The sequence below is a fragment of the Labrus mixtus genome, chromosome 24 (assembly GCF_963584025.1).
Source record: "Labrus mixtus chromosome 24, fLabMix1.1, whole genome shotgun sequence".
Lineage (NCBI taxonomy): Eukaryota > Metazoa > Chordata > Actinopteri > Labriformes > Labridae > Labrus > Labrus mixtus.
This window is the reverse complement of record NC_083635.1, coordinates 1,164,778-1,192,604: the sequence shown is the minus strand read 5'-3', so window position 1 is coordinate 1,192,604 and position 27,827 is coordinate 1,164,778. Positions and strand designations below refer to the sequence as shown.

The window sequence follows — 27,827 nt, the reverse complement described above, 5'->3', positions numbered from 1 at the left end:
TTACCTCATTAAACCATATCACTATCTTAATTTGAAATAAAAAGCAGACCTTTCATGTTAGTTATTGAATTAATTTCCAGTAAACAACTGTTTTTTTCCCGTCAAACCTCCTCTCATTTTGCGACCCCTTTAAGGTCCGCAAACCTCAGATTGGTCAGCTGTGGTCCATGAAGGGGGGGCAGTGGTGGGAGGTGTTTAATCAGTTATTTTGATGCCGTGCTCGAGCAGTATGGACCTCAACAACAAGGCCTGCCTTTGATAATAAAGTTCCTAACCAGCTCTTAAAAGGGGATCTGCGGTTCATAACACACCGCGGTGTTGTTGAGTTCTCTCCGGCATGGCAGCGCTCGCCGACAGCGGGGATAAAGTGCGTGAAGCGGCGGAAACGGGGCGGCGGATGTGAAGCGGTCCAGCCAAATAAATAAGATATGAACGCGTCTTTCTTTCTACCCAGCCTGGCAACCTCACTGAGAAGTAGAGGACGCTGCGCAGTGACGAGATGGCAACCATGATTTAGATGCAAGAATTATAAAAAAACCTGACATTTTCAAAGGGAGGTTTCGTGTCGATCGCCGGTTGGAAGTACCGAGAGGCAGCGGCGCAGCGCCCGGGCTCTGGTGCGCCGGATCCCGCTTGCAATCAGATGAAGGGTCGGTGGTTGCTGGGCCGTATGGAAGTCCGTCGTCCATGATTGAGGGGCTACTTCAGGGATATTTTCTGCATGCAGAAGGGGTTGAACACGACGTAGCAGAGGTAAGCAAAGTGTCTCGTGTGTTTGTGTCCCATAATAGCATCAAACTGTTTATTTTTGTGCAAAAGCAAGCTGCTTTGATGTTGATCTGACAGCCTGATTTGACGTTTTCTTCGGACGTATTTCAATACACAGCCTATTTTTTTTTGCACTCATCAATCTGTTAAGTGCTCTGTGAAAGACTGACACCGACTGAGCTGGTGTTGTGAGGAGATGAAGTCATGCTTTGATGTGCAACAGTGACTAATAAAGGCCTCACAGAAACAACAACAGCCAGAAAAAATCTTTGTCCTGCAGCATCGTGTGTTGCTGTCAAAATGAAAAGTGCCTCAGAAACGGGGGAAGTCAACAGTGATTTCAACCTGCTAACACACACATACTGTTAGTGAATGTGAGTAAATCAGATCAGAGCTGTAGTCTGCCCACACAATCAGCTCAATGCCAGTGTAACAGGCCAGCTCAACTCCTATTTCCTCCCTAAGAGCTTCATGTAGGGTCTGACCCTGATCCTAATCTTTATATAATAAAATACAGTGTAAGCTAAGGTCATGTTTGTCAGGAAACAGATTGCAGTTGCCTGAGATTATCTGTGGTAAATAGATGACTTACTTTTTTTGCGAGCAGGAATATTGTAATTGAATGTGAGTGTTTATCGCTAATACAGATGAGAAACCGTCAGGTACTTTGATCTCTGCTTGATTTGGATTGCGACATCTGTCTTTAGGGTGATGTTGGATAGGATTCTTGCAGGAGAAATATCACTGTATTCAGTGTCTGAATCAATGACTGAACCTTGGTCCATTTGATGTTATAGGATCTATATTCCTCCAACACTCTACTCCATCTTTGGATTGCACACCAATACAAGGGAGAGTGTCTTAGTGCTGATCCTATTTTTGACTACTAGCCCTATTGACCTGAAATTTGAGACCACTCTCATTATCCGTGCATCCCGACTGGTGCTTTTCTTTGAATTCCACAACAATATATTTATTGTTGTGGTTACCGCTGAAAAATGTGTCTGGTAGTTAAAATCTTAAACTAATACTCTAATAATAAGTGTGGCAACAACACTAAGCACCCCCTCCCCCCCACCTATAAACCCCTGCAGATCCGTTTCCCATGCCCTAGTTAAACTAGAATGCCAAGCATTATTTTCTGCATACAGGAAGTGACTATTCAAGTTGCTCTAAAGTTGAAGAAGTCGCCGGGACAGATTCAAGAAAATGAGTCAAATCTGAAACAATAGAGGCAGAGATATCAAAGAAAACTGAGGTTAACAGGTTTAAACACATTGGACTGGGTAACTAATTAAGCTCCAAGTGATTGTAAACGTCCATGCTGTTTTCTGTGGTCCTGTTTTTGTAAAAGTGACCTCTTGCTGTCACTTGGAGCCTCCTATGTGAGAAGGGGCCCCGTGTAATGAAACTTTGTTGCAGAGAGTTTGAGAAAATAAACCTCATGTTTGTCTGTTAAATATGACGCTACTGATTGTATATCTTGTTAGCTTAGCTGGAAATAGAGACTGTAAAAAGGGGAAACATAAAGTCTGTGTTAGGTACACAAAAAATCATGTTACTAGAAAGTCACTAAACAGAACCTAATTATCATGGTGCATGTTTATATTGTAGGAACAAAAACAAACAATTTTTAGGTTTTTTTCTGCCTCGGATTATTTGTTTGAAGGTTCAGAGACTGCTTACATTTTCCACTGAGCTAAATTAGCCACAAGCTTTAGCTCCTTATTAAGCATCATGAAAGAAAATTTAATCCACCAAATTCTTCTTGTTCTTCATTTCCCCCTAACAGGGTTGTTATTTCTTTCTTTGGTAAAACACTGAATCAAATGTCTTGCGTTTGTTTTGCACAGTCTGTCTCGTTGGATTGGGTACTGTGGTTTGCACAGGGTTGGAAATCTAAAAAGGCACCGAAACACAAACACACACAAACTGGCATGGAGGAATGTGATGGGTGTGTTGGGGACAGGAAGCTGTCGCCTCTGACGGGACCTCCTCATTGTTCTACAATCATGCAGCAGCTATTTCAGGACTCGAGTGTGTGTGTGTGATTGTGGTCCAATCAACCTTATATCAGACTTTAACTATACAATTCAACTAAACTGACCTGTAAGTTGTTGTTCGGTTCACACGACACCCAACCAGAGATCCTGCAATAAAAGAGCAAAATCAGGAAATGGGACGCTTTATATTTTCCCTCGTGTCTTTCTCTCCCTGCGGGCAGAGAAGTGTACCACTCCAACACCACAGCACTATTTGGGCAAATAGGACACATTTCTGGCATCTCTTCAGGGACTGGGTCACTCTCTCGCTCTAAAGCTCCACTTGTGATTTAATTAGGCTCATGTCAGCCCTGTTTTTTAATCTTTACATCTAATTTTTCCTGGTGCAGCTTTTAAGCTCTGACACTTGCATTATTCAGTGATGTAGCTTTCTCCACAGGCAAATAGCCCGAGCACTGCCCCACCTAGAAGAATCCGAGCCGTCTTTTTGAGTTCAGTGTGAGAGTCAGAGGGATGAAATGCTCTCCCTTTCCAGCCCACAAACATTTAGTTTTTATAGGAAACACTTGTGAATGTGAAAACTCTTCTACCCACTCTTCTTTAGTTTGAGCAGAGGATGAAAGTAGTAACAAATCAAACACAGGTTTTGGGCGTCTGTGCATTACTTCCAGTGCCTATGCAGCATGTGTGAGTGTGTTTTGCACCATCACTAGTGGCTGGCTGTGTATTGATGTCAGCGCCCGGGTCTGTTTTTGCCTGGTTGTGTGTATATTTAGTCACAAAGTCTCACCATTTTATAAATATCCTGCAGAGCAGACTTTAGGCTGCTGCTTGAGGACTTCAAGTCAATTCAGGTACGGGGGCCCAAATGGACAAACTGGTAAGATTTGATTTACCTTCATTTTAGGAGACGTGCTGAAATAACAGCGATTATATTCCCTGGTTGGGTTGTCATGGTACCAGAATATTTAAGTATAACATCAAATGATTTGGATTCCTGTTTTGATACCACTTTCAGAGCAGCTGAAGATCTGTAGGATTTTTGAAAGCTTTGGTACATTTCGATAGTGTCAAATGTCTCAAATAACGGAGATTGTGACTTCCCCTCCTCTCCTTATCCTCAGACCCGTTCTAATCAGCCCTGCAGTTACCTGACTCGCCCCTCCTGCTCACCTGTAATTGTGCCTGGAAAGACTTTTGACTGTTTAGTTGTCAGTTCATCGTCAATACTCTGCTTTGATGATGTGGGCCTACAGTTTTGTGCCTGTTTGGATATTTTTCTGCATTACAGATGTTATATATATATATATACATATATATGTATATATATATATATACATATATATATATATATATTATATTTAGTTAACGTTTATCATGTGAGAACAAACATGACTCTTATTTAATGCTAATGCTGCTCTTTGTCTATACTAAGAATTTATTGGCTAGCATGCTAGCTAGAAATATACCATAGTGTTGTGATTTTATTAGTCTTGGTTGGAGCCAGACAGTTTTATTACAGTTAATCTTTATGTTTCTTCTGAAAAGTATTAGTGTAACGTATCAGGATTTGAGGACAAGAGAACTACATAATGGGAGTGTACCTTTAAGCTAATGGGGTTGCCCTGCCCCTGCAGCAGCTCATCTTTTATAGTGGAGCTCATGATCTCACACACCTCAGTCAAATCCCTGCTCAGATGACCACACTCACTCTGCTGGTCTTCGAGGCGTCGGGGCAGTAGGGCAGTGATGAGTCAGCTCTGCGATCCAGTCTACACACCGCCATTAATCCACTCACTGTCTCCTCTGTGTGTGTGTGTGTGTGTGTGTGTGTGTGTGTGTGTGTGTGTGTGTGTGTGTGTGTGTGTGTGTGTGTGTGTGTGTGTGTGTGTGTGTGTGTGTGTGTGTGTGTGTGTGTGTGTGTGTGTGTGTGTGTGTGTGTGTGTGTGTGTGTGTGTGTGTGTGTGTGTGTGTGTGTGTGTGTGTGTGTGTGTGTGTGTGTGTGTGTGTGTGTGTGTGTGTGTGTGTGTGTGTGTGTGTGTGTGTGTGTGTGTGTGTGTGTGTGTGTGTGTGTGTGTGTGAGAAAGTATTTTGTGTCACGGGCTGCAAGTCTGTGCAGCTTCACCTGTGTGTGTGTGTGTGTGTGTGTGTGTGTGTGTGTAGTGATAGTATGGCGCCAGATCCCCCTCCCTTTACCGCCCACCAATCCAGCCTGTGCAGAACTCCAGTGTGCTGAAGCGGAAATACAACATGACATTCTTGAAAAGGAGGGTTGGAGAATGCAGGAGACTCATGTGGAAACCCTGGTCGTGCTTGTTTTCCTCAGATGTTAAACTTTCACAGCTCTGTGGTTCAAAAGTGGAAGTATGCAGATAAATGTTCCTTGGTTCTGTGGTTTTAACACCTTCTGATAATTAGACGCTTCCTTCCTTCCTTCCTTCCTTCCATGATACAATCGCTGTAATTGAATTAAACTTAAAGACTACCGCTGTATAATTGCATTAGGAATATTTAATTGTAATTGTAATGTGGAACAGAAGTACCCCTGTGACCTCATGTCCAACAGAGTCAGTAGAACATATATTTGATCAGTGATTCATATTTCTGTACTTACACTGCTCTTTTATTATATACACATCTAATTTTCAGTAATTGTTTAGTCCTGGAATGATCAACTAACAGTCAGGAAATGCCATGACAACAAGCCAGCTAGTTTTGACTAAGTGGTGCAAAGCTAAAGAGGAATGTTGGGCTGTGAGTCCCACACAAGGTCACCTATTGAGTGTGGGGGGGCCATGAGGAGGAGAGCAGGGGGTTTGGTTGGAGAAGAGATATGGAGGGAGGGGGTTCATTAGAGGTTAGATATGAATAGCTCAAACTTTAAGTGTGTCCTTGAATGCGACACTGTGTGTAAATTGAATTAGAGCGGGCAGCGAGTCAAATGATCACTACACTGACGGCGAGTTCTCTTATAGCACAGATTTAATGACTAAAGCTACACAAGTTCAAATCTTCAGCACCCCCTACACTTGTTGCAAAGTTGAGTTTTGTTTACCAGGCAGGGAGGATTTCATTTGAAACTTCTCAAAGTCCAGAACAGGTATCAACCTTTTGTGAGAACGTTTCATCTGACGTTGACAAATTGTTTAAATTTAAGGTACTTCAGATCTCCTCCCAGCTTCTCCAGAAACAGAATCGTATTTAAACTCAGTCATCAAAAGTTAGAGACCTTATAGCCATCATTACTTTAAGTAACACTTTGATGTTCACTTTGTCACTGACTGAAGGGAAGGATCTGGATACTTTGTCCATGCTGGAATTAGGCTTTAATAAGAGTGAAGAAATTAATTTTATTCTGAGAAATTTAGGCTACAGCCAGAACCATGATTAAAACCAAAATATTTGAGATCTTTGTCTCATTTTCTTCAGACTCTTATCAGTTAAATGGCACAAGATAGAGGATTGGGTTCAGTCTCCAACAACTGGAGGTAATGGTAAAAAAAAGAGAAGCTAATTCAAGAAAGAAAATGATCCAGAAGAAAAGCATGGCTTTGTGTGTCACCTTGACTTCAGTGAAAAACATCTGAAATGAAATACCTTCTTCAACAGTCTGAAAATGTGTTCTTTTATGTGTATCTTGTTTTAGCAGAGATTTAAGGGGAAACTTCTTCTTCTGATTTGATTCCGACACAGAACTCTGAGTTAAAATTTGTTGGACAGCTGGATGGACACGCAGCTTCAGCCGGGCGCTCGGGGCTCCAGCTGCAGATTGAAGCAGTGTGCTAATGCAGTGGATTAGAGACGACATTCTGTCAAAAGTAAATCCTCCCATTCTCTGTTTAATCCCACCGCTGGATGAAGGACACTTACCTCCTGAGAGTTTCACGTGCAGTAATGTACGTGTGTGTGCATTTCTGATGTGTTTCATAACAAGGCAGTGGGATTTTAGTTTGAGTGTGCTGAAGTGTTTTCTGAGAACAGAGTTTAGGATGTGTGAGTGGGCTTTAATTTGTCAGTTTGAGGCATTGCAGACAGTCGGCATCAGTTTGCGTGCGTGTGGGGCCTTTTTGAACACAAGTGGCTTAAAACTGTGCCAGCAGCATCATGCTCAGCGCTGGCCTCTGCCCTGAGCTATTTATAGATCTGTGTCCAGATGTGTGGGCGTAAGTGTGTTAGTCTGTCTGTGGGAGCCTGATTTATAATGTAGCTCTCACATCACTGTGGGTAAAAACACATTTAGAGGATTTCCAGAAAACTCCATTTCTTCTGAAGTCATTTAACAACTTAAATTAGAATCCCAAATTGTTGGCACACCGCTTGTTCTTCTCTCGGATGACTCGATAATGACAAGAAGAATGACTTAGGCAACTTCCCCGGACCCTTTCCTCCTCCAAAGAGCCTATTTATAGACCACCCTCGTGCCTAAATTGTGAGTAAGTGTATGCGTTTTCCAGCCCTCCATAGGTTATCAGTCATGTCTCGTTTCTCACAGCGGAAAAGGTTTTCCTGTGGTGTATTTTTGTTTGCATCTCTGTTCCTGTGATAAAGACTTCCCAAAGTGTTGAACGATATATTTCCCATGAAAGTCGAGACGAATATGATGTCACGGCTTTTCTTCCCTAATGACATGAACAATACGTGGATGTTCATATGCAGTGTTTCCCTCATTGTGCAACCAAAGCAGCAAATGTCAAACAGACAATGTTACCCATTAGCCAATCACAATTGAGCATTGAGCAGGCGATAACGGAGTCCAAATCATTACTAAAAGAGTGAATAATATTGCAATTTAACGATCAGGTGGCTATTAATACAATTCCATATAAGTGCTTAAATTTAGACCTTAATGTCAAACAATTGATTGGACTCTTAACAAATATTTAACCCATCACTGTTGATTGTTTGAGTTTTCATGGTAAATATATTACACAGTGATTCCTTTGATTTGTACCTGTTGATCCCATTTTGAGCAACAGGAGATTACTTATTAAAAATATATCTATTACAAAAGATTAGTGGTTTTAAAACTGGATGATAGGTCATACAGTTTTTGTGTTTCAGACCTACAAATGCCCCTTCGTCTTTGCTTGGTGTGTCAACATTGCTTTCATATATTTCCTGTATTAAATGCACGAGGCAATGATACATTAGTGTTGTCCTGCAGTAGTTATTTCATGCCAAGACCCAGAAGTTAGTATACAGATCCTCACAATCATGTCATTTTTCTTTAGTGTTGTGTGGAGCTAATTGTAGGTCAGTTTGATGACATCGCTTTGGAAAAAGGTCTCATGTTTGTAAAAGCAGAAGTTAAATCAGCATCCTTTGTTGAGGCATCAGGTGTTTAAAGGCGTGTTTACTTCTTCAAACACCAAAAATAAAAATAATTCAAAAGCTAAATTGAAAAGACATTTTTGTTTTCTATCACTTGATTCAGTTTTCTAATCTATTGGTCATTTAATGAGACGCTGTAAATGCATACATAAAACTAAAACTATAAATAACTGTGTGCTTTGAACAGCTTACACCTGTGTTTGATTTCTCCTTATTTCAGCACAAACCTGTTTATATTCTTCTCTTCATCTCTCTTCTTCTGCTGTTCAATATTTTATTTTGATCCATCTACCCTACTTTCTCTCTCTCTCTCTCTCTCTCTCTCTCTCTCTCTCTCTCTCTCTCTCTCTTCCTCTGGCTGCCTGTCAGAAGCAAAGAGGGTGGGGGATGGAGGGTGTAAGCCTGGGCGTGAGTTCACATTCATCCTGGAGGAAAGCAGAGGAAGGAGGGATGTGGCTGAGCTCAGGTCTGATGTGACTCATGCGGAAGCTGAGATGGTTTGATGTAATCACCTGTCCCTATAGAAACCAGAGTGCATGTGTGTGTTCAACAGCGTGAATTAGAAGGATGAGGAGGAAGGGTCTGTTCAGGAGACTGAACCTGTTCACCTTTCGAGTGGCTGTTGGCGAAGACTAAATATAGCTTATAGATGAATAATAAATTGGATAATTGATTTTAGGTGCCTCTGTTTGATTATCTGTTACACTCTTTTGTCCTGCTGATACACTTATAGTGTAATATAGTTGCACGCAAGGCTGCACAACTTTATTGATATCCAGTAGGTCTGCACCATATGAGGAAAAAATAAAAAAGAGCTGAAAGTTCCTTTTGTGAGATATGTTTCATTTTCTATGCATTACTTTATCTAATCCTCATTTTGATCTCTGCATAAACTCATAGATAAATCAAAAGCATTTATCAATACTGAGCAAAAAATACTGAGCGTCATCCCTCTTCTTGTCCCCCTTCATATTCCTCTTTAAAGTATCATCATTCTGACTTCCTCTCTCTCTCTCTCTCTTTCTCCTTCAGGTCTCCAACCTCCCTCCACCCTTCTCCTCCCTGTGGATCACTGGAACGCCCTGTCATCAACCCTTCCTCCTCTGGAAAGCACCAGTGGAATGATTTCCGGTTCCTTAGCTCCTCATGTCTCTCTGCCCATCTCCTGAATCCATCCCTTTCCTTAGTCATAATGGATACCTGGATGATTTATAAAGTGCTCTAGTGCTCTCGAGCAAGGCACCATGGACATGTTTCCTACAGTGTCACAAAGGTTGAACCTTGAACATTCACAGTGGGAGTGTGATATCAGTGAATGATTTAAAAGTGCAAATATAGAGTCATAAGAGGTTCAGTGATGCTTCAAACTGCCTTCTGGAGTGACGACTAGTTCCTCCTGGGAACTCTGAAGTGCCTTGCCCAAGGGAACGGCAGCAGGGCCAAAGAAATGTACAGCAAGGAAACCAAAATCCAATAGTTTTTGAGATTTTCTAAGATTACATCACTCTCCATCTTAACCTCCATCTTCATTTCTTCTTCTTCTTTGGTGCGTTCAAGCTAAAGGCACTAGGGGTCTCCTCCCTTCCTTTCCTCTTCCCTAACCTCCTTCTCTCTCCCTCTTTTTTTTTTCTTTGGCGCACCCACCTGGCCTCCACCATTCGCCCCTCCCTCGCTACAGCTGTCCTCCCCCCTCGCCCCCGCCCCCAGCCATCCCCCCCCTCCCCATCCCTCACCTCTGCCTCCACCTCTGCCCCCTCCTCCCCCCACCACCACCACCATCACCACCACCACCCTCAGTCACACTCCCATCACCACCATCACCACCACCAACTTTCCTCCTCTCCCCCTCGCTTTTCGCCCCCTCCCTTCACTTCCTCCACCTCTTCTGCGGTAACTATGGCAATGGCTGCCACTGCCTCCTCCTCCTCCTCATCCACGTCCTCCCCGTCTACAGCAAATGGCAGCGCCAGAGAGCACTTGCTGGCGGTGCGTCGCCGCACCCCACACTCAAGGCCATACACGATAGGGTCCGATAACCTCCGCAGCCTGTCGGTGCACGGACCAGTCGGCGCATCCAATTCTGCGTCATCTTCCTCGACTATGTCGTCAGGGAACCAACAGGAGGCGGCGGTGGGACTCCAGCGGGCCAATAGCGACACAGACCTGGTGACATCAGATAGCCGCTCGTCGCTCACAGCGTCTACGTACCAGCTGACCCTCGGGCACAGCCACCTGGTCATCTCCTGGGACATCAAGGAGGAAGTGGATGCCACCGACTGGATCGGCCTGTACCACATCGGTGAGCAAATTGCCTCCTCCGTCTGAAGTGTGGAACAGTCCACTTTGTCTGGGAGATTTAAAGATGTATTTGCTGGATTTCATGAAAGAATACAATAAGGAATGTACATTACTAAAATAAACCAATAATAACAAAAATTCAGTTATTATCTCAAGCTAACACCAGTTTTTTTAAATTGTTAATTGTAGGAAATGTCTGGTGAGTGCTGAGATTGAAACTCAGGGAGGGACTCATTGCAAATAATCATTGGCATTAATAGAATCGAGCTAGTTAGCTAGGGCTGATATAATGTGCAGCTTGTCCTGTTGGATGTAGTTACTCAGCTATAATTGCTGCATTAGCATGTTATGCCATGTCATTACTTAGCAATAAGCTTACCAGGGATGTTTTAAACATTAAGTTTAGAATCGAGGTGTGATGATTTTTTTTTTTATATACTGTCACACTACCTTTGACATAAATCTATCAAATAAATGTAACCACAACATTATTACAAAGCTGTCCAGTAAGTGATCATTGCACAGAGCTTGTACTCAAATGGACCTCATTTGTGGTCTATTCCTGTCTACCCATGGTCATCATTCCCGTCTGTCTTCCTGCTTCCCATCTGTCTCCCTGCCTGTTCGTCCTCACGACTGTCCTCCTGTGTGTCTGTCGGTGTAATCAAACTGCAGTAGGATAGTTCTATGATGGCGCTATTGAAGGGGTTGCGACTTGTAACTCATCTGAAGGTTAGAGCATTACATCAGCTCCTCTGCTGCTACATTAACCGGCTAATGGATTGTGTGAGTGTGTGAGTGTAAGATGGTGAGAGAAAGGGAGTAGGTTACACTGATGAAAAGTGATGCTGACTCAGCATCAACAGCATTTGAACGCAGTATGTTTCTTCTCATATTACACACTCTCTCTTTCTCATGCACACATCAGTGCACAGACTTCTACATGGTGTGAATTGACTTACAACTCGTTTGTCCCAAAAGTGGTCTCTAAAAACACATTAGCATGTTTCATTATAGATGCACACTGTCTACTGTAAAGGACTGGCAGATAATTGGGATGGACTGCCAATGATTTAGCAAAAAACTATTTTATTTTAAAGGAAGCATTCTAACTCTTTTTATCCCCAGCTGAGCACAAACGTCTTTAAGAGGCTCTCACACAAGTACACACCTAAACGCTGATGTTATCACCAGTTTTTGGCAAGCAGCTATTACTATGTAGTAGTTTATATTTCAAGAAGTAACTATAAAATCGTCTTTAAATAAATAATAATACTTTCACTCCAGAAAATGCACAAAAAAATCCAGAATATCTCCTCTGAAACAAGAGTCAAAGACTGATGCAATATTGTAGCATGAGTGAGCTGCCTTTGGGTCAAGCTTCGAATATGCCTGAGTGTGCTGTTCTCAGTGATGATGTCATTTTTTGGCCCTGGTGTAATAGAGCAGCTGTCATCAGGTAATGAAGAAAACACTACACAGAAGCTAAGGTCATCTCCAGCCTCAGGTGACAGGTTTTTTTTAAGTCAGTGAGAGCGAGTACCTGTGACAATCCTTAATCTGAGACAGAGAGAGTGATGCAGAAAGGCGAGCTCCTCATCCTGCTAAAGTCTCTGCAGCTTCTTCCCAGTATTGATCCACAAGCAGGGGGATTTTCTGGGGTTGTTTCTCCCCAGGGGCGAGCCCTGTTTCCAGCCTGGCTGTCAGCCATGCTTCCCTGGAGCCGCCTGTGCTCTATAACCTCTCTCTCGTGTGTGTGTGTGTGTGTGTGTGTGTGTGTGTGTGTGTGTGTGTGTGTGTGTGTGTGTGTGTGTGTGTGTGTGTGTGTGTGTGTGTGTGTGTGTGTGTGTGTGTGTGTGTGTGTGTGTGTGTGTGTGTGTGTGTGTGTGTGTGTGTGTGTGTGTGTGTGTGTGTGTGTGTGTGTGTGTGTGTGTGTGTGTGTGTGTGTGTGTGTGTGTGTGTGTGTGTGTGTGTGTGTGTGTGTGTGTGTGTGTGTGTGTGTGTGTGTGTGTGTGTGTGTGTGTGTGTGTGTGTGTGTGTGTGTGTGTGTGTGTGTGTGTGTGTGTGTGTGTGTGTGTGTGTGTGTGTGTGTGTGTGTGTGTGTGTGTGTGTGTGTGTGTGTGTGTGTGTGTGTGTGTGTGTGTGTGTGTGTGTGTGTGTGTGTGTGTGTGTGTGTGTGTGTGTGTGTGTGTGTGTGTGTGTGTGTGTGTGTGTGTGTGTGTGTGTGTGTGTGTGTGTGTGTGTGTGTGTGTGTGTGTGTGTGTGTGTGTGTGTGCGTGCGCGCGCGTGCGTGCGTGCGTCACACCTTTCACATGGTAGTATATAACGTTTATCAGGTCAGACAGGTGTGTGTATGTGAGGTAAACATACTCGCTGTCACAAACAAAGGCTCAGGGTTTATTGATGGTGACCCGGTGTGACAGAGGGGCAAGATGTGTGTGTGTGTGTGTGTGTGGCTGATTGACAGCAGCATTGATCCTTCAGGACACAGGCCATTTGTCACAGGACATACACATTCATGTTTGATGGATGGACAGGCAGAGAGGAGATTTAGTTTATGACCTGAGGGTAGAGTTTCCCTCAGGAACCAGTAACCTCCACACTTACTCACTGCTTGTGAAAAATCCTTGAATAAGATCCAAGCAATGCAAGTATGGCACTGAACTGTAGTTGTACATTTTTTCATCAGGAGGAATAATGAATAGTTTTGTGTGTTGCAGCTTTTGTGAGGCTGCAGCATGTTTTAGATCAGTGGCTGACTTATCAGTGTTTGGTTGCTTGAACATGATTGATGGACTTAACTACCTCATATCTACTCACTCATATCAGCCACTGGTTTTGATGCCTTGATTTCGGCATTTTGGCCATGGACATCTTGTTTCTTTTGGTATGGGGGATAGAAAGGAGCCATTTTTGTACGACAAGGTCATTGTTTTTGTACTCTGTAGTCTGTGACAGGTCACAGTGGTAAGAAACTATGGCCTGTAACAAGCAGTGTAATTGTCTATTTCACACTTAATGGGTACAGGAGCATCATGCCAATGGTAAATGGACTTGGTCTTTTTACACTACATGTCACAATCATCCATTCACACACTGATGGCAGAGGCTGATATATAAAGGGTCCCACAGCATGCACTATTCCGGTGCATAGGTGATGTAAAATGATATAAACCTATTATTGTCTTTCTTTGTGGGCATTCATATCTGAGCAGACAGCATCTCGAGGTTAAAGCTATTTCCAGTTTTTAAGACATGACATTTTATGTTAAATTGAAAAGGGACGCTGAAAGATCAGAAAAAGAAAAAACACTGCTAGCTGCAAATGAACAACCTTCTAAAAAGACCAAATCCAACTCAAACATTTGGTTAGGTGCTTTTAATGAATACAAATCACTCACTCACTCTGTTGACTCTTGCTGAAGTGTCCTTGCATGCTGCTGCCTCATTAGGTGAGTCAATAGTTCAATATGTGACCTTGTTGAACGTCCTGTTATTTCTTACAATGTCTGCCTCTTGTGTCCTTAACTATGAAAAACTCATAACTGTTGCCAAATTAAAAAAATCATCTGTGTGTTTGGTTTAAATAGAAGACGGAGAGGGAACTGTTTCTGAATGTGATTGTTTTTTGTTTTTGTTTTTCAGATGAGACGTGTGTGGCCAATGTGTGGGACTCCAAGAACCGGGGCGTGAACGGCACCCAGAAGGGACAGATCGTGTGGAGGCTGGAGCCGGGACCCTACTTCATGGAGCGTGAGTGGTCCTCATAAATCCTGTGTTTGTAGAAGTTTTATTTGTAATTAATGAAAGAACTTGACCTTTTGAGTATTTTTTAGTATGTTCAACGTGGCTCAAAAGCGGAGCAAAACCCAGGTGGAAAGGGTTCGTTTTCAGTACAGTTAATACAAATGAATATCGGCACCAAAATCTGTGAATTTTTCCTCTTTGGAGTTTGTATGGGTATCAGTCTCTAACTCATTCTTTTTCCTTTGCAGCGGAGACAAAGGTCTGCTTTAAATACTATCATGGTGTTAGTGGAGCACTAAGAGCAACAACACCCTGTATCACCGTCAAGAACCCTGGAGTGCTGGTACGTCCCGTCTACATCTTCCTTCTCTTAACCTGCAGAATTTCACATATTTTGGGTTCAAATAATCACACATAGGAGCTGTATTTTCTCATTGATTGATTGATTTTTGAGATGGAAGGAGTGTAGTCACTGGAGGAAAGTGAATGGAGAGAGGTGGATGTCACGGAGCACAAACTGAAGCAAAGAGACGCTTGCTCCAGTTGAGTCAGTACAATTTAAAGTAGGCAGCCTGAATCACAGCTCCAAATCCATTATCCAACTCTGATGGTTGCTCCTTTTAACTTTTCATCAACTCTCCCTTGGGAGGAAAGTTCACTCTTAAAATGTTACCCACTCATACGGCTCTCTGATTGTTTTTTTATTCATCAGGTTGGCAGTGAAGGCCGAGGTGAGGACCAATCAGGGACTGAGCACTGTAGGAAACTAGTCAGCTTCACCCTATCAGGTGAGTGGAGTGATGGATTTTTCTATTGTAGTATTGTAGTATTGTTGTGCTGATGTTGGATGTGTGTTATTTTTCTCACTCTAGACATACGCGCTGTAGGCCTCAAGAAGGGAATGTTCTTTAACCCTGATCCCTACCTGAAGATGTCCATCAAACCCGGGAAGAGGAGCGGCCTTCCCAAGTTCACCCACCACGGCCAGGAAAGACGCTCTTCTATCATAGCCAACACCATCAACCCTGTGTGGCACAGTGAGGTCAGCAATAATTTCAAAAATGTAGAGGTGGAAAGAATGACACCTTCTCTCATAAAGACTGCTCTGTTTTTAAGATCAGATCAAACCTTTTCCACCATTTTCTTAGTACATTTAGATTCAAATAAATCAGAATCGGGGATAGTGTTCTTGTATGTGTTACTGATTAAAAATAAATGAGAAAAACAAACTTTCCTGTGACATAGCTCAGCAGATGGAAATATGAAAGTTGTTTTTGCTGTGGCTCTTCCTGTAGAAATATACCTTTGTGGCTCTGATGACTGACGTGTTGGAGATCGAGGTGAAGGATAAGTTTGCCAAGAGCCGACCAATCATCAAGCGGTTTCTGGGTCAGCTGATCATCCCTGTGCAGAGACTTCTGGAGGGGCCGACAGCTGAGTGAGTACACACACACACACACACACACACACACACACACTTTTACTGGTATGATGCAGGATTTGAAAAGACGGCCATGAAAGCAGAAGCTGTATTGACTGTGTAGATGAATATTTTTTACTTTTGACTGAAGCAGCTCCTCCTACTTACTTTGAATGAGCACTTAGACAGAAAGAGAGAACGTCTGCAGAGACTTCTGACCTTCAGCATTTAACCGCAGTGACTCAACACAGCTCAGTCAATAATAATCAATATGCACCAATCAGCTCATTGTTCAGCCATTGATGGATATTGATCGACAGCATGGACATCATGTACTCGTGTGAACTTTGATGTATAGCATGTTCACAGTGTTTCTTACATTGCAGTTTCTGGTGGTGCTTGCATGTATGACTGAGCTTCTGTTTGAAGGGACAGAACTGATATGTGTGTGTGTGTGTGTGTGTGTGCACTTGTTTGTGTGCAGCGATCAGCCAGTCAGCTACAGCCTGTGTCGTCGTCTCCCTACGGACCATGTGAGCGGGCAGCTATTGTTCAGAGTGGATCTCACCTCCACAGGACAAGAAGGTGTGTGTGTATTCATCTTGTTTACTCAAATGTGTTTTTCAAACTTGTGCTTGTCCCTAATCTAAATCTTCATCCCTCCATCCCTCACTTTTCTCCCAGAAGCTTCCCCAGACGCCGGTGGGAGTATCCTGGGTGGCACAGTGAACGGTGACCCGGGCAGCCCCTCCGACGATGAAGACCTCCCTCACCAGTCCTCACGCGTCACATGTGGCGCTTCCCCCACAGGGTCTGACGAGGGCTCCTTGTTAGTCAACGGAGCTTGTTACTATGGTGAGGACAGTGTGTGGCGGGAACCTGGGCAGATTGGGGAGGAGGACCTGCTTCCTTTGGCTGTAGGGGGCCACACCCATCGGCAGGTGTCGCTAAACGACTACCTGGACGCCATCGAGTCTCCCAGAAGCCCTGGTGAGCGGCCTCTGGCGGCGCCTTCGCCAAAACTTCGCTCAAGCTTTCCGACGGACACTCGCCTCAACGCCATGCTGCATATAGACTCTGATGAGGATGAGGAGACAGCGGGGCAGCACAGGGAGCCGTCACAGGAGGCGAGAACGCAACAGAGTTCAGGCTCATCAAGTAGATCAGAGACATCCGACTCTCAGCAGGGGAGCCAGGGGTCAAAAGCAGAGCTCACTCGAGCTGGAGCAACAGAGGCAAGTTCCTCTGCTTGTGCTCAGCCTGGACCTGAGCCTGCTTCGGCTGATCCCGGAGCTGCAGAGGGGGCCAATGGAGTCCAAACACCAGCAGCTTCTGAGGCTACGACTGGAACCAGAGAGGTCGCCATGCCCACAAACATCAATGCAGAAATGTGTGCAGCTTCCAGCTCCTCTGAGGCATCAGGAGCCGGAGCAGCAGCCGGAGCAGCAGCCGAGCCGGGGGAGTCTGTGGGGGAGTGTACCTGTCAAGAGCTGAGCAACAGGATGGGTGCAAACCTGGATATACCCTACAATCCTACACTTGGTCCCCTTTCACCCATTCAGGTGAGCAGCTGTAGTGTAGGTGACTCAAAGCTTCAAGGTTTGGATGCAAAGTTGAATGAGTTTGTGTTGGAAGTTTAATCAAGTTTCCTCTCGTCTCTCCTCTCCTCTCCTCTCATCTCCTCAGGAGGTGGATACAGGAAAAGAAGTGGCTCCAAAGGCAGAGGAGGAAGGGGCGGAGTCATCAAGCAGCGAGGCTAACGGGCCGATAGCAGCAGATGCTTCCACCAGCAGCATTGTTGCTGACCAGGGAGGCGGGGCTTCTGAAGCTGGTGGGTAAAGAGTTTTGTGCATTTTTAAAAAGAATTGAGAAGCATAGCATTACAACATAGTGAGCTTTTTGGCATCTAGATAAAGAAGTGCTGTACAGAGCTGCTAGCATGCTGTAACACTCATATTCTTGTTTTAGTCTAAAGAGTAAAACATTTCATATGAAGTAGATTTAAACGTTTTACTTCCAGGATAAGTTGACTTACAGCCTTTTTTCCCTTGTTTTATTTAGATTTAAAGCTTTAGTCATTACCCTGTGTAAGGTATAATAATATAATAAGAATTTAAATAATATTTAAATTGTGATTCATCATAAACTTGTGAGAGGATTTAATTATCTTGCTGTGAATGTATTGTTGGTTTAATTTGTTTAATGATGTGGTGTTCTTGATTAATAGATTCATAAAGGGCCCTGAGATGATGAATGTGTTTTGTGTCCAGAAATCATCCATTAGGATATGTGTACTCTCTTTACAACACACACATATGATAAGTTGTGTATTTCACAGGAGGGGGAGCCAGTGGCGGGGCGGATCAGGAGAGAGAGGAGGAGGGAGGCGAGGTCTGGATGAGGAGGCAGTCCATGCAGGCGTCAGGGGGCGTGCCCCAAAACCTGGAGATGGGCGGGGCCAGAGAGAGTGTGAATGGAGCGGCAGGGGCTGAGAGAGAGACAGGTGAAAAAATGTTTTAATTTAGAAAAAATATATTTGTTGTTTTCTGCCTCAGATCCGAAAGAGGGTTCACTCTCAAGCAAAATCTGTATCAGCATCTCTGCTATGTCAAGAGGATTGAGCGATCAGGGAGTATTAAGAAAAGACTGGAGCATTATCCACAACAGAACAAGTTTTCTGCAGCAGTTGTGCTAGTTCAACCTTCTGACAGTGTTGGATAACAGGAGGTAGCAGTGTTGTAAAGAACCCATCCCTGAATGTCTGAAAGTCTTTTTGCAGTGCATGTAAACATACAGACTTCTGCCCTTTCTTATTTTTTAACAGAAAGTTGTTGCACACCTATCATCATAAAATGTGTGTGTGTGGGTTTGTGTGTATGCAGGTGCCACAGCTCAGGTGAATGGTCATCTGTCAGTTCGGTCCCTGCCATCCATCCGCCATGACATCAGTCGTTACCAGAGGGTGGACGAGCCACTACCTCCTAGTAAGTGTGTGTTATGTGTTGTGTGCAATAGGTCTTCAAGTCTTCAGCAGGGCCTTAAAGATCTATTCTAAGTTGTGTCAATGTCTGTTTTTCTAGACTGGGAGGCTCGTATAGACAGTCACGGACGGATCTTTTATGTCGACCATGTGAACAGAACCACAACTTGGCAGCGTCCCACCGCTCCCCCTGCCCTGCAGACCCTCCAGAGGTCCAACTCCATCCAGCAGATGGAGCAGCTGAACCGCAGGTCAGCACAAACACTAAATAAAGCCTGCAAAGGTGAACATGTGGAACTCTTTTAATTTACTCCCTTCACAAAGCAGAGATTTGGCTCTGATGTTACACTTAGGTTGAAACAAAAAAAACATTATTAATCATACAATAAGTAAAAAAAATCTAAATGTATGAAATCAAAGCTAAGCAGAAATGTTTAATATTGCTGATAATGTATCCTATCTTTACGACTTGGAATGCAGCTGTATGACATTATCTATTCAACTTCTGTTACTAACACACTGATGTGTACTCTCTCCAGGTATCAGAGTATACGGAGGACTATAACCAATGACAGCAGACCAGAGGAGCCGCCAGCCAATGAGCTGTCGACGGACGAGACTGACATGCAACCTTCCATGCCAGGTATTCCCCAACTGCACTGCTCTCAGGTTCATGTGGTGTGCAAAGCGTCCTGGAGTCTAAATGGGTGCACTCTTTTTTTGGGACTGTTTTGCAGAGCTGCGTAGGGAGAGCAGTGTGACTCAGTCAGGTTCCAGGTCTCGTCTGTCGTTGCTGCTCCAGTCTCCCAGCGCCAAGTTCCTCACCAGCCCCGAGTTCTTCACTGTGCTGCATTCCAACCCTGTACGGACACTCGTATTCCTCATCCATCTCTTCTTTCTTTTCAACCAATACATCTCTTTTCTTTATCTACACTCTGTTCTTCTGGTCAGATAAAAGTAAAACCTTCTTTTCAACCTTTATAGACCACACACAATAAAAAAGGGACTGTATGGAAATGATTACAACTGTCAGAAACAGTAGAAGGTTGTGTGATTTATGGAGGGTAGTCGTGTTTTTGTGAGAGATTTTTCCTTTCTTTTTTATCCCAAAAGTTTGAATGCTAATTTGGTAGCAACCTGTAGCTTAGCTTGGGATTCATGAAGTGAAAATGGTAGAACTTTTAGCCTGGCTCCTTGGGAAAAAATGGTATTGATCAGGGTGCCATTAGTGTTGCAGGTATTTGACACATTAAAAGAGCAAATGTGTACAATATCACCGAGCTTTTCCATTTTGTAATGATTGAAAGTTGAGTGCTCTCTCCCCACACTAATAATGTTCATACGGTCCCCTACTCATCAAAACCAAATCACATACCTATTAGTGATAATAATGGTGATTTCATAGTAGCAAAGTCAACAACTTCACTGAACGAACCTTTTCTTTTCTCTGGTGGCTGTTTCCTCTCTTTTATCGGTGTTTTCTCCTTTCTTCTCTCTACTCTCTGTTCTCTACTCGTCGTTCTCTGTCTGTCCCTTACCATCTCTCTCAGAGTGCCTACCGTATGTTCACCACCAACACGTGTCTGAAGCATATGATCAGTAAGGTTCGTCGGGATGCTCACCACTATGAGCGCTATCAGCACAACAGGGACCTGGTGGCCTTCTTCAACATGTTCGCTAACAAACAGCTGGAGCTGCCCAGAGGCTGGGAGATGAAGCACGACCACACCGGCAAGGTGGGGATGACACCACTACACCCAGTGACATAAAGTCTATTAACCACCAGGATAAAAGTGATTTCAATATATATCAGTAAATATCTTATAATAATGACATAAAATGAACAGGTTTAATGAACGACCTTTTGAAGAAATGAACACTAACCTCAATATAGTAACAAGGCAATACGTTTATTAGTTATTTGATGAATTAAACATCATATGCATGAGAAACGTTGTACATGGACTTAACAGTTTCTTGTTTTTGTGTTTAACCGTGCAGCCTTTCTTCGTGGACCATAACTGCCGCGCCACCACCTTCATCGACCCCCGGCTGCCTGTCCAGAGCACACGACCCCCGAGCCTCCTCGCTCACCGCCAACACCTGACCCGCCAACGCAGCCACAGCGCCGGGGAGGTCAGCCCACGACGACTGGTAAGACACACGACGGTCTGGTGGATTCAAAAGGGCTTCTCTGAAGCCAGAAAGAAACCAAAACATTGTCTTCCCCTCGCTCTGTAGGTGGGTGAAGACCCTCGACACGCTGGCCCACCTGTCCTGCCACGGCCTTCCAGCACCTTCTCCTCCGCCAGCAGGGGGCAGTGTCAAGATGTGGTACCAGTTGGTGAGTTCATAAAACAAAAAACATGTGCACATAGACAACACTTCAAAAGGATCGAATGTGAGGGTTAAGAATGTCCATGTTCTTTCTGTAGCTTACAACGACAAGATTGTGGCGTTTCTACGACAACCGAACATCTTTGAGATTTTGCAGGAGAGACAGCCCGACATCAACCGGAATCATTCACTCAGGTACACACACACACACACACACACACACACACACACACACACACACACACAGAGTGCAGTATTTAAACGTTTACCTTCCATGACTACAGGGAGAAGGTGCAGCTCATCCGCACAGATGGAGGGTCGGGATTGGCCAGGCTGTCAGGTGATGCTGACCTCGTCATGCTGCTAAGGTAAGACCTTTTCTAAATGACTCTTCTTTCTGTTGACCCTCTGTGTCTTAATGTTACAGTGTGTATCATTACTTCCTTGTTTCCTCTCAAAGGTATTTTCTTTTGTTCTTTTTGGGTTTCATCATGTCACGCTTCTGAATTAATTTGACTTAAATTCTATCTCTCCTCTCTCTCCTCCCTCTGCTCTGCAGTCTGTTTGAAGATGAAGTAATGTCCTACGTGCCTCCTCACGCCTTACTTCACCCCAGCTACTGTCAGTCACCTCGAGGCTCACCCGTCTCCTCCCCACAGAACTCGCCTGGTAGGAGACTTGGACACAAATCACACACATGAAATATAAATGAATATTGAAGATTTGCATTAAGGCAGGAGTAACCAAACAGTTCTCTATTTTCTCATTGCACTTCACAATAACAGTGAAGTTGTGATTTCCTGTTCATTTAAGATGGAAGAATAAAAAAATGTCTCCTCCAATTTCTTGCCAACAACAGTTGATTTAGTCAGCTGAAAAGGCAGCTGTCTCTGGGAGATTTGATCAGGCGCTTGCTTGCCAAGGAGGCTAATGCTGGCTTTATGATTTTGTTTCATACGTCATCACAGGGTAAATACGGGTAACCATTCCCAGCGGACTTAAAAAACAACTTGTCAAAAGGGGCCCTTTGTGGCTAAGCACTTGATTTTGTTAACTTGCCACATGTGGCACACGCTGACCGGGTTTGTTCTTGTGTTCCAAGTAAATAGTGAATAATAAAATACCCAAATGAACGATTAAGGACATTTCAAGTTTAAAATCTAACCAGCATCACTGTTCAGTTCCACCTTTCTATTTTCAAACAGCATGTTTTCAGTTCAAAACAAAAGAAAAGGCTTGTGCATTCTGAGTGTGACACAATTACAGGTGATGTTGTCTAATTTCTCAAGTTGATCCTTTTCTTACCCATGGTAAAGATAAATGTGTTAATCACTGAACTGCAAAGTGGAAATAAATAAATGATAATGCAGCTAAGGAGTATAACTTCTTCTGCTCTCTGCCTGCAGGCACTCAGAGAGCTAACGCCAGAGCTCCAGCACCCTACAAGAGAGACTTTGAAGCCAAACTGCGCAACTTCTACAGGAAACTGGAAACTAAAGGCTACGGCCAGGGACCGGGGAAGCTAAAGTAAGTGGACTGTGTCTGAATAAAGCAACCTTTCTTTTCCATTCCCGTGTATGCAAAGTGTTTCAATGTCTGTCCACCGACCTGTTTGTGTCTCAGGTTGATCATCCGTCGCGACCACTTGTTGGAAGATGCCTTCAACCAGATCATGTGTTATTCCCGTAAAGACCTGCAGCGCAGCAAGCTCTACGTCAGCTTTGTGGGGGAGGAGGGGTGAGTAGATGAGAGGAGGAGAAAAAGAAGAATGGAAGCCTCAACATGCTCTGTACTAAGATGAACAGTCAGCTAAGATATTTGTATTTCAACGTTTAAAAACAAGCTCGTCACACTGATCTTCTTATAAAGGCACATCGTTAAGATGTATGAACATATGTATGTGTGTGGGTGAATACATACACTTGGAGAAGATTGCTGGCAAACTACATTTTGATTGTGTTTGACATTCAAAGACATTAAATGATCTCTGGATATCATTCATGTTTAATGTTGCATTGGCAAGTTAACACCCCCAATAGAAATGTTTTTAGAATGAAGCACCATCTGTTTCCATGGATACATACGATCTGTTAAACACCATGTTGTAGGAGGAGATGGATATGACATGTGACATCAGATTGTTTAATTTGGGTTGACTAAATAAAAGTGTGTGTGTGTTACAGGTTGGACTACAGCGGGCCTTCCAGAGAGTTCTTCTTCCTGGTTTCTAGGGAGCTTTTCAACCCTTATTATGGTCTGTTTGAGTACTCCGCCAACGACACCTACACCGTCCAGATCAGCCCCATGTCGGCCTTCGTAGACAATCACCACGAATGGTGAGCGACGATGGTGAAGCTCCCACCTTATATTAAAATACCAGATGACTTGTGTGTGTGTTTGTTTGTGTGTTTCAGGTTTCGGTTCAGTGGTCGTATTCTGGGTTTGGCTCTGATCCATCAGTACCTCCTGGATGCCTTCTTCACCAGACCCTTTTATAAAGGCCTGCTGCGAATGTACGTACAGCAGCTGTAACGCTGCCATGTCTTTAAACGTTGTTCTCTGACACTAAACACACTCCTCTCCCACCCTGTAGTCCCTGTGACCTGAGCGACCTCGAGTATCTAGACGAAGAGTTTCATCAGTCTCTTCAGTGGATGAAAGACAACGACATAGAAGACATGCTGGACCTCACCTTCACCGTCAATGAGGAAGTCTTTGGACAGGTGGGGCTCTCACTGTGTACCTGTATGTGCTGACCGCTGAGTTTTAGCTTTCTCTTTAGAAAAATAAAGAATGGAAGATGTAGATTCTGTGTGTGTGTTCTTGTAGATAACAGAAAGAGAGCTGAAGCCCGGCGGAGCCAACATCCCCGTCTCTGAGAAGAACAAGAAGGAGTACATCGAGCGGATGGTGAAGTGGAGGATAGAGAGAGGGGTGGTGCAGCAGACGGAGAGCCTGGTCAGAGGTTTTTATGAGGTGGTGGATGCCAGGCTGGTGTCTGTGTTTGATGCCAGAGAGCTGGAGCTGGTGATCGCCGGCACAGCGGAGATCGATTTATCAGACTGGAGGAACAACACAGAGTACAGAGGAGGTGAGAGACATATTCACTACTCATGGTTGTGTTGCCTCCAGTACATATGTGTGGCCTTATAATGATTGAAATATCACAAATATAATGTTTCCCTAACATCCTGTTAACCCTTCATGACTGTAATAATATGAGCATGATGTGCTGTGTGTAGGTTATCACGACAACCACATTGTGATCCGGTGGTTCTGGGCGGCGGTGGAGAGGTTCAACAATGAGCAGAGACTACGCCTCCTGCAGGTAGAGTGTGTGTGTTTGAATAGAATATAGAATAGAATTACTTTATTGATCCCAAACTGGGAAATTGTGGCGTTACAGCAGCAGGTTATCCAAACACACAATATGAGTAAAAAACACAATATAATATTAAATACAAAGTAAATAAGCTCTAAAAATATCAAAACTAAGAATGAGAATATATACAACCAGAATTTAACTTAGCATTACTAGTCTAAAATATGAAAGATTAAATGTAAATGTGCAAAAACAGAGTTGTAAATGGACAGTATTGACATAGGGAGATGTGCAATCATTTTTGTTTGAGATGGTGACAGAAGAAAAGTTGGTTATTAAAATAATGTAAAAAAATCTTGGATGTTATTTCTCCTTTTCTGTCCGTCTCTCTCACACCTGCCTTCAGTTTGTGACCGGGACGTCCAGCATTCCTTATGAGGGCTTTGCGTCTCTGCGAGGCAGCAATGGACCTCGCCGGTTCTGTGTGGAGAAGTGGGGGAAGGTTACCTCACTGCCCAGGTAAACACTCATCATCATGTTTGGGTTATTCCTCCAGGATTTGAAGTCCAAAAACTGTGATAACAGCAACACTGACTGCTGCCAAAATATGTGACAGCAGGCAGATTGAAGAACACAACAAACAGCACAAAGAGAAAGTGAATACAATCAAACTAAAACATCTGACCCGTGTATATAGAAATGTGTGAGGCATCAACCTTCATTTGTTTTCAATTAAACTCTTCAGTATTACTCAGAATACCTACAACATGGATTTTCTGTCATTGGTAGGATGGATAGTTAGATATGGTTAAAATCATAGCAATATTTAATGAATAGTTATAATAATAATAATTAGTACTTAATGAAAAGTGTAACCACTGTGGTCTCTCTCCAGAGCTCACACCTGTTTCAACCGGCTCGACCTGCCTCCGTACCCGTCCTTCTCCATGCTGTATGAGAAGATGCTGACGGCCGTGGAGGAGACCAGCACCTTTGGGCTTGAATGAGACTCTCATCTCTCCAACCGCTCGGTTCCCAGCTCCTCCCAGTATAATCTTGAGAACAGCCTTGAGAACAATCAAGCTGGATCTAAAGTCGATTTTCTTTTTGTTTATAATTCATAGTGAGAGGCTCTAAAGACATTTGAACCATGAAGCTGCACTCTGACTTTTTCAAACGCCCCATGTACAGAGGCTAACAGTTCCTTTTTGTTGCACTTGCACGTATCGAGCACCTACTTAGTAACACACGATTTCACCTGTGTGATGTGACAAATGAAGACCCATACTGCCTTTGGGACCAGAATCATAACTGCCAGGATTGGATCAATCGGAGGCGTTTTGTCCCCTCCACAAAGTAAAAGTTTCAAACTTGCATCAAAGAAGAAGCAAACGCTGCTTTCACTGCAGAAGCTGAGTGGACTCAGCCTCTTGAATTCCAGTTTGGATGGACCTGTGAGGACCACCAGGCCCACCCACAACTGCATTGCAGTGCAGCGTCTCCATGTGGCCTGTTGTAGTAACTGCACTAGTGTCACTAGTGCATTTGTTTCTCAAAGCCTTTTGAGGAAGCTACTTTGGTGGAGTTTGTGCGTTTTTCCAGTGAACTTGTTCCGAACCCGAACAGAAGCTTTGGTATTGTTGTTACAGTATTTTCTTCGATAAGAAAAACGTGGTTTTCTAATGATGTGGCAGTGACATGTTGTGATTTGAATGTACCTAACTTTATGATGTTGAAAGTGTGAGAATCAGTTTGAATAAGAAAATGAAGTTACAGTGTGTAACTGTATCCACTGACTTTGTATTTGATTGATTTGAAAACAGCTTTGACCCAGGACTATTTTCTCCAGTTTCCTTTCCTTTACACACAGTAGGTGTAGATTGAAGTTAATAATTGTACATCTGAACAAACAAACTAAATGAAACGTACACACACCAGTGGGGGATACAGAGACTTTACATCCTTGGCAGCCAGAAGAGGAGGGGAGGCAAGAGATCAAAAAACCTCAATCCTTTCCAATCTATCAATCTGCCACCCACTCCCAGGTCAGAAACCCCAAGTCACACAAAGCTCGTCTACAGCTCCTGTGTCAAAACGAAAAAGATTTTCAGTTGCCAGTTTGAGAAAAGAAAATTGTATCTTGAGATTTCAATCATTCATCTTCTAGTATGAATAAGTCTCCACAGTATATTCCTTGTTAAACTAATACTTTTTTTTTCATTGTTATGAGCATTGTTCACCCTCCACACTTTGACGAGAAGATCTGAATGATGCAGGGTTTTCTCCTTTGCTACTTTTGAACCTGTGATGTTGGCCACTGGTGTATATGTGAGGCTAACTTTGATGACACATGCTGTATCTTAATCTTTCTCTTGAACTCTGACACCGTTGAATAGTTTCCCCCTGGATTTGCACTCGTGTTCTTTTCACGATGATGTGTTTTTTCATTGAATCACATTGTTTGGTGACGTTAACGTGGAGTGCTCAGAACGGACAAACAGCAAAGCATGAACATTTTATCGAAAAAAACATTTGGATATTTTTTGGATATTGAGACCGTGGTTACCGTCCTCTTCACTCACACACACTCACACACCCCTTCCCCTCGCACTTTGAATGTAAGCACGCCTTGAACTGCCACTGTCCACACATCGGCCTAAATCACTTAGTAATGAAGTTCCTGAATTAACGCCCTTGATCGGCTTTTAATTCACATTTCTTTATTCCTCCATTTGTGACTAAATTTCGAACATGTGAAGAAAAAAGTGAATTGAATTTTGAGTTATTTTTCATACTTATGATATACTTAAACCTTTACCATGTTTAGATTTGGTCATTCTAAATTACTATTTTATAACCCTGTTACATCCATTAATTTGGTCTATTCCACAATTCTGAATGTGATCTTTGACTTTGACAAAATGTAGATTTACTCTCTGATTATCAGACCACTTTTTAAAGTGCTATCATTTTAAATGAATAGTTTATGATTTCTTCTTTCTGAGAAAATATCTCAAAAACCTCTCATCGATTTTGTCTTTGTTCTGACTTCATTGGATTTTTCTTTCATTGTGTTGTAGTTTTATTTTAGAACAACCTTTTGTCTAATCACAGGTACTGTTGGTTTTACTATGTTTCTTTGTGGAAATGGGCCTCTGTAAACCAAAGTAACTAAAGACAGACTGCTTTTTTTATGTGCATTAACGAGACTGATAACCTCTAGACCCCGCTTTTCAACCTTTGGAACAAATTTTGATAAAATTCTGAACTTACAGTTTTTCCTGTTTACACTTTTTAGAGAATGAACTTTAAAACAAGATATAAACAAACACTTTTTGGTATTTGGTTGAAACTTGGGTAGGAACTTTTAGATTTTAATGTATACACTCAGTCTAATTCAAATGAGATGAATTATTCTGTTTGTCATGATTGAATCATTTTATTTCCCTCACTGAATGCACTGCCCTCTGTTTGTCTAACCAGAATGTACCAAAGGTTTGAGCCTAAGCTGACTGCCTCACATCTTACAAACAACCACTCTTTCTGTACAGTCCACCTCACTTTTAGAAATGAATGTGTCAGCACTCTTCTCCTGAAATAAAATGTCATTTCTCTATGCAA

The 27,827-nt window shown here is 43.1% G+C and overlaps 1 protein-coding gene across 2 annotated transcripts; it reads left to right on the top strand.

The window, feature by feature from the left end:
- The first annotated feature begins 209 nt into the window (after positions 1-209).
- Positions 210-27,827, top strand: hecw2b (HECT, C2 and WW domain containing E3 ubiquitin protein ligase 2b). 2 transcript variants are annotated; one of them, XM_061032331.1, is made up of 30 exons: positions 210-753; positions 9,135-10,401; positions 14,046-14,153; positions 14,396-14,490; positions 14,860-14,935; positions 15,020-15,189; positions 15,443-15,585; positions 16,052-16,152; positions 16,255-17,129; positions 17,254-17,398; positions 17,906-18,070; positions 18,450-18,551; positions 18,648-18,798; positions 19,087-19,190; positions 19,285-19,409; positions 20,098-20,283; positions 20,549-20,701; positions 20,789-20,891; positions 20,983-21,079; positions 21,169-21,252; positions 21,444-21,553; positions 22,291-22,411; positions 22,508-22,621; positions 23,068-23,220; positions 23,299-23,397; positions 23,478-23,607; positions 23,714-23,975; positions 24,127-24,212; positions 24,613-24,725; positions 25,102-27,827. In XM_061032331.1, the coding sequence occupies exons 2-30, from the start codon at positions 9,999-10,001 to the stop codon at positions 25,211-25,213; spliced, it is 4,686 nt and encodes a 1,561-aa protein (XP_060888314.1). In that variant the 5' UTR covers positions 210-753; positions 9,135-9,998; the 3' UTR covers positions 25,214-27,827. The 2 variants fall into 2 exon arrangements, with proteins under 2 accessions (XP_060888314.1, XP_060888313.1); XM_061032330.1 differs by having other exon boundaries at positions 16,252-17,129.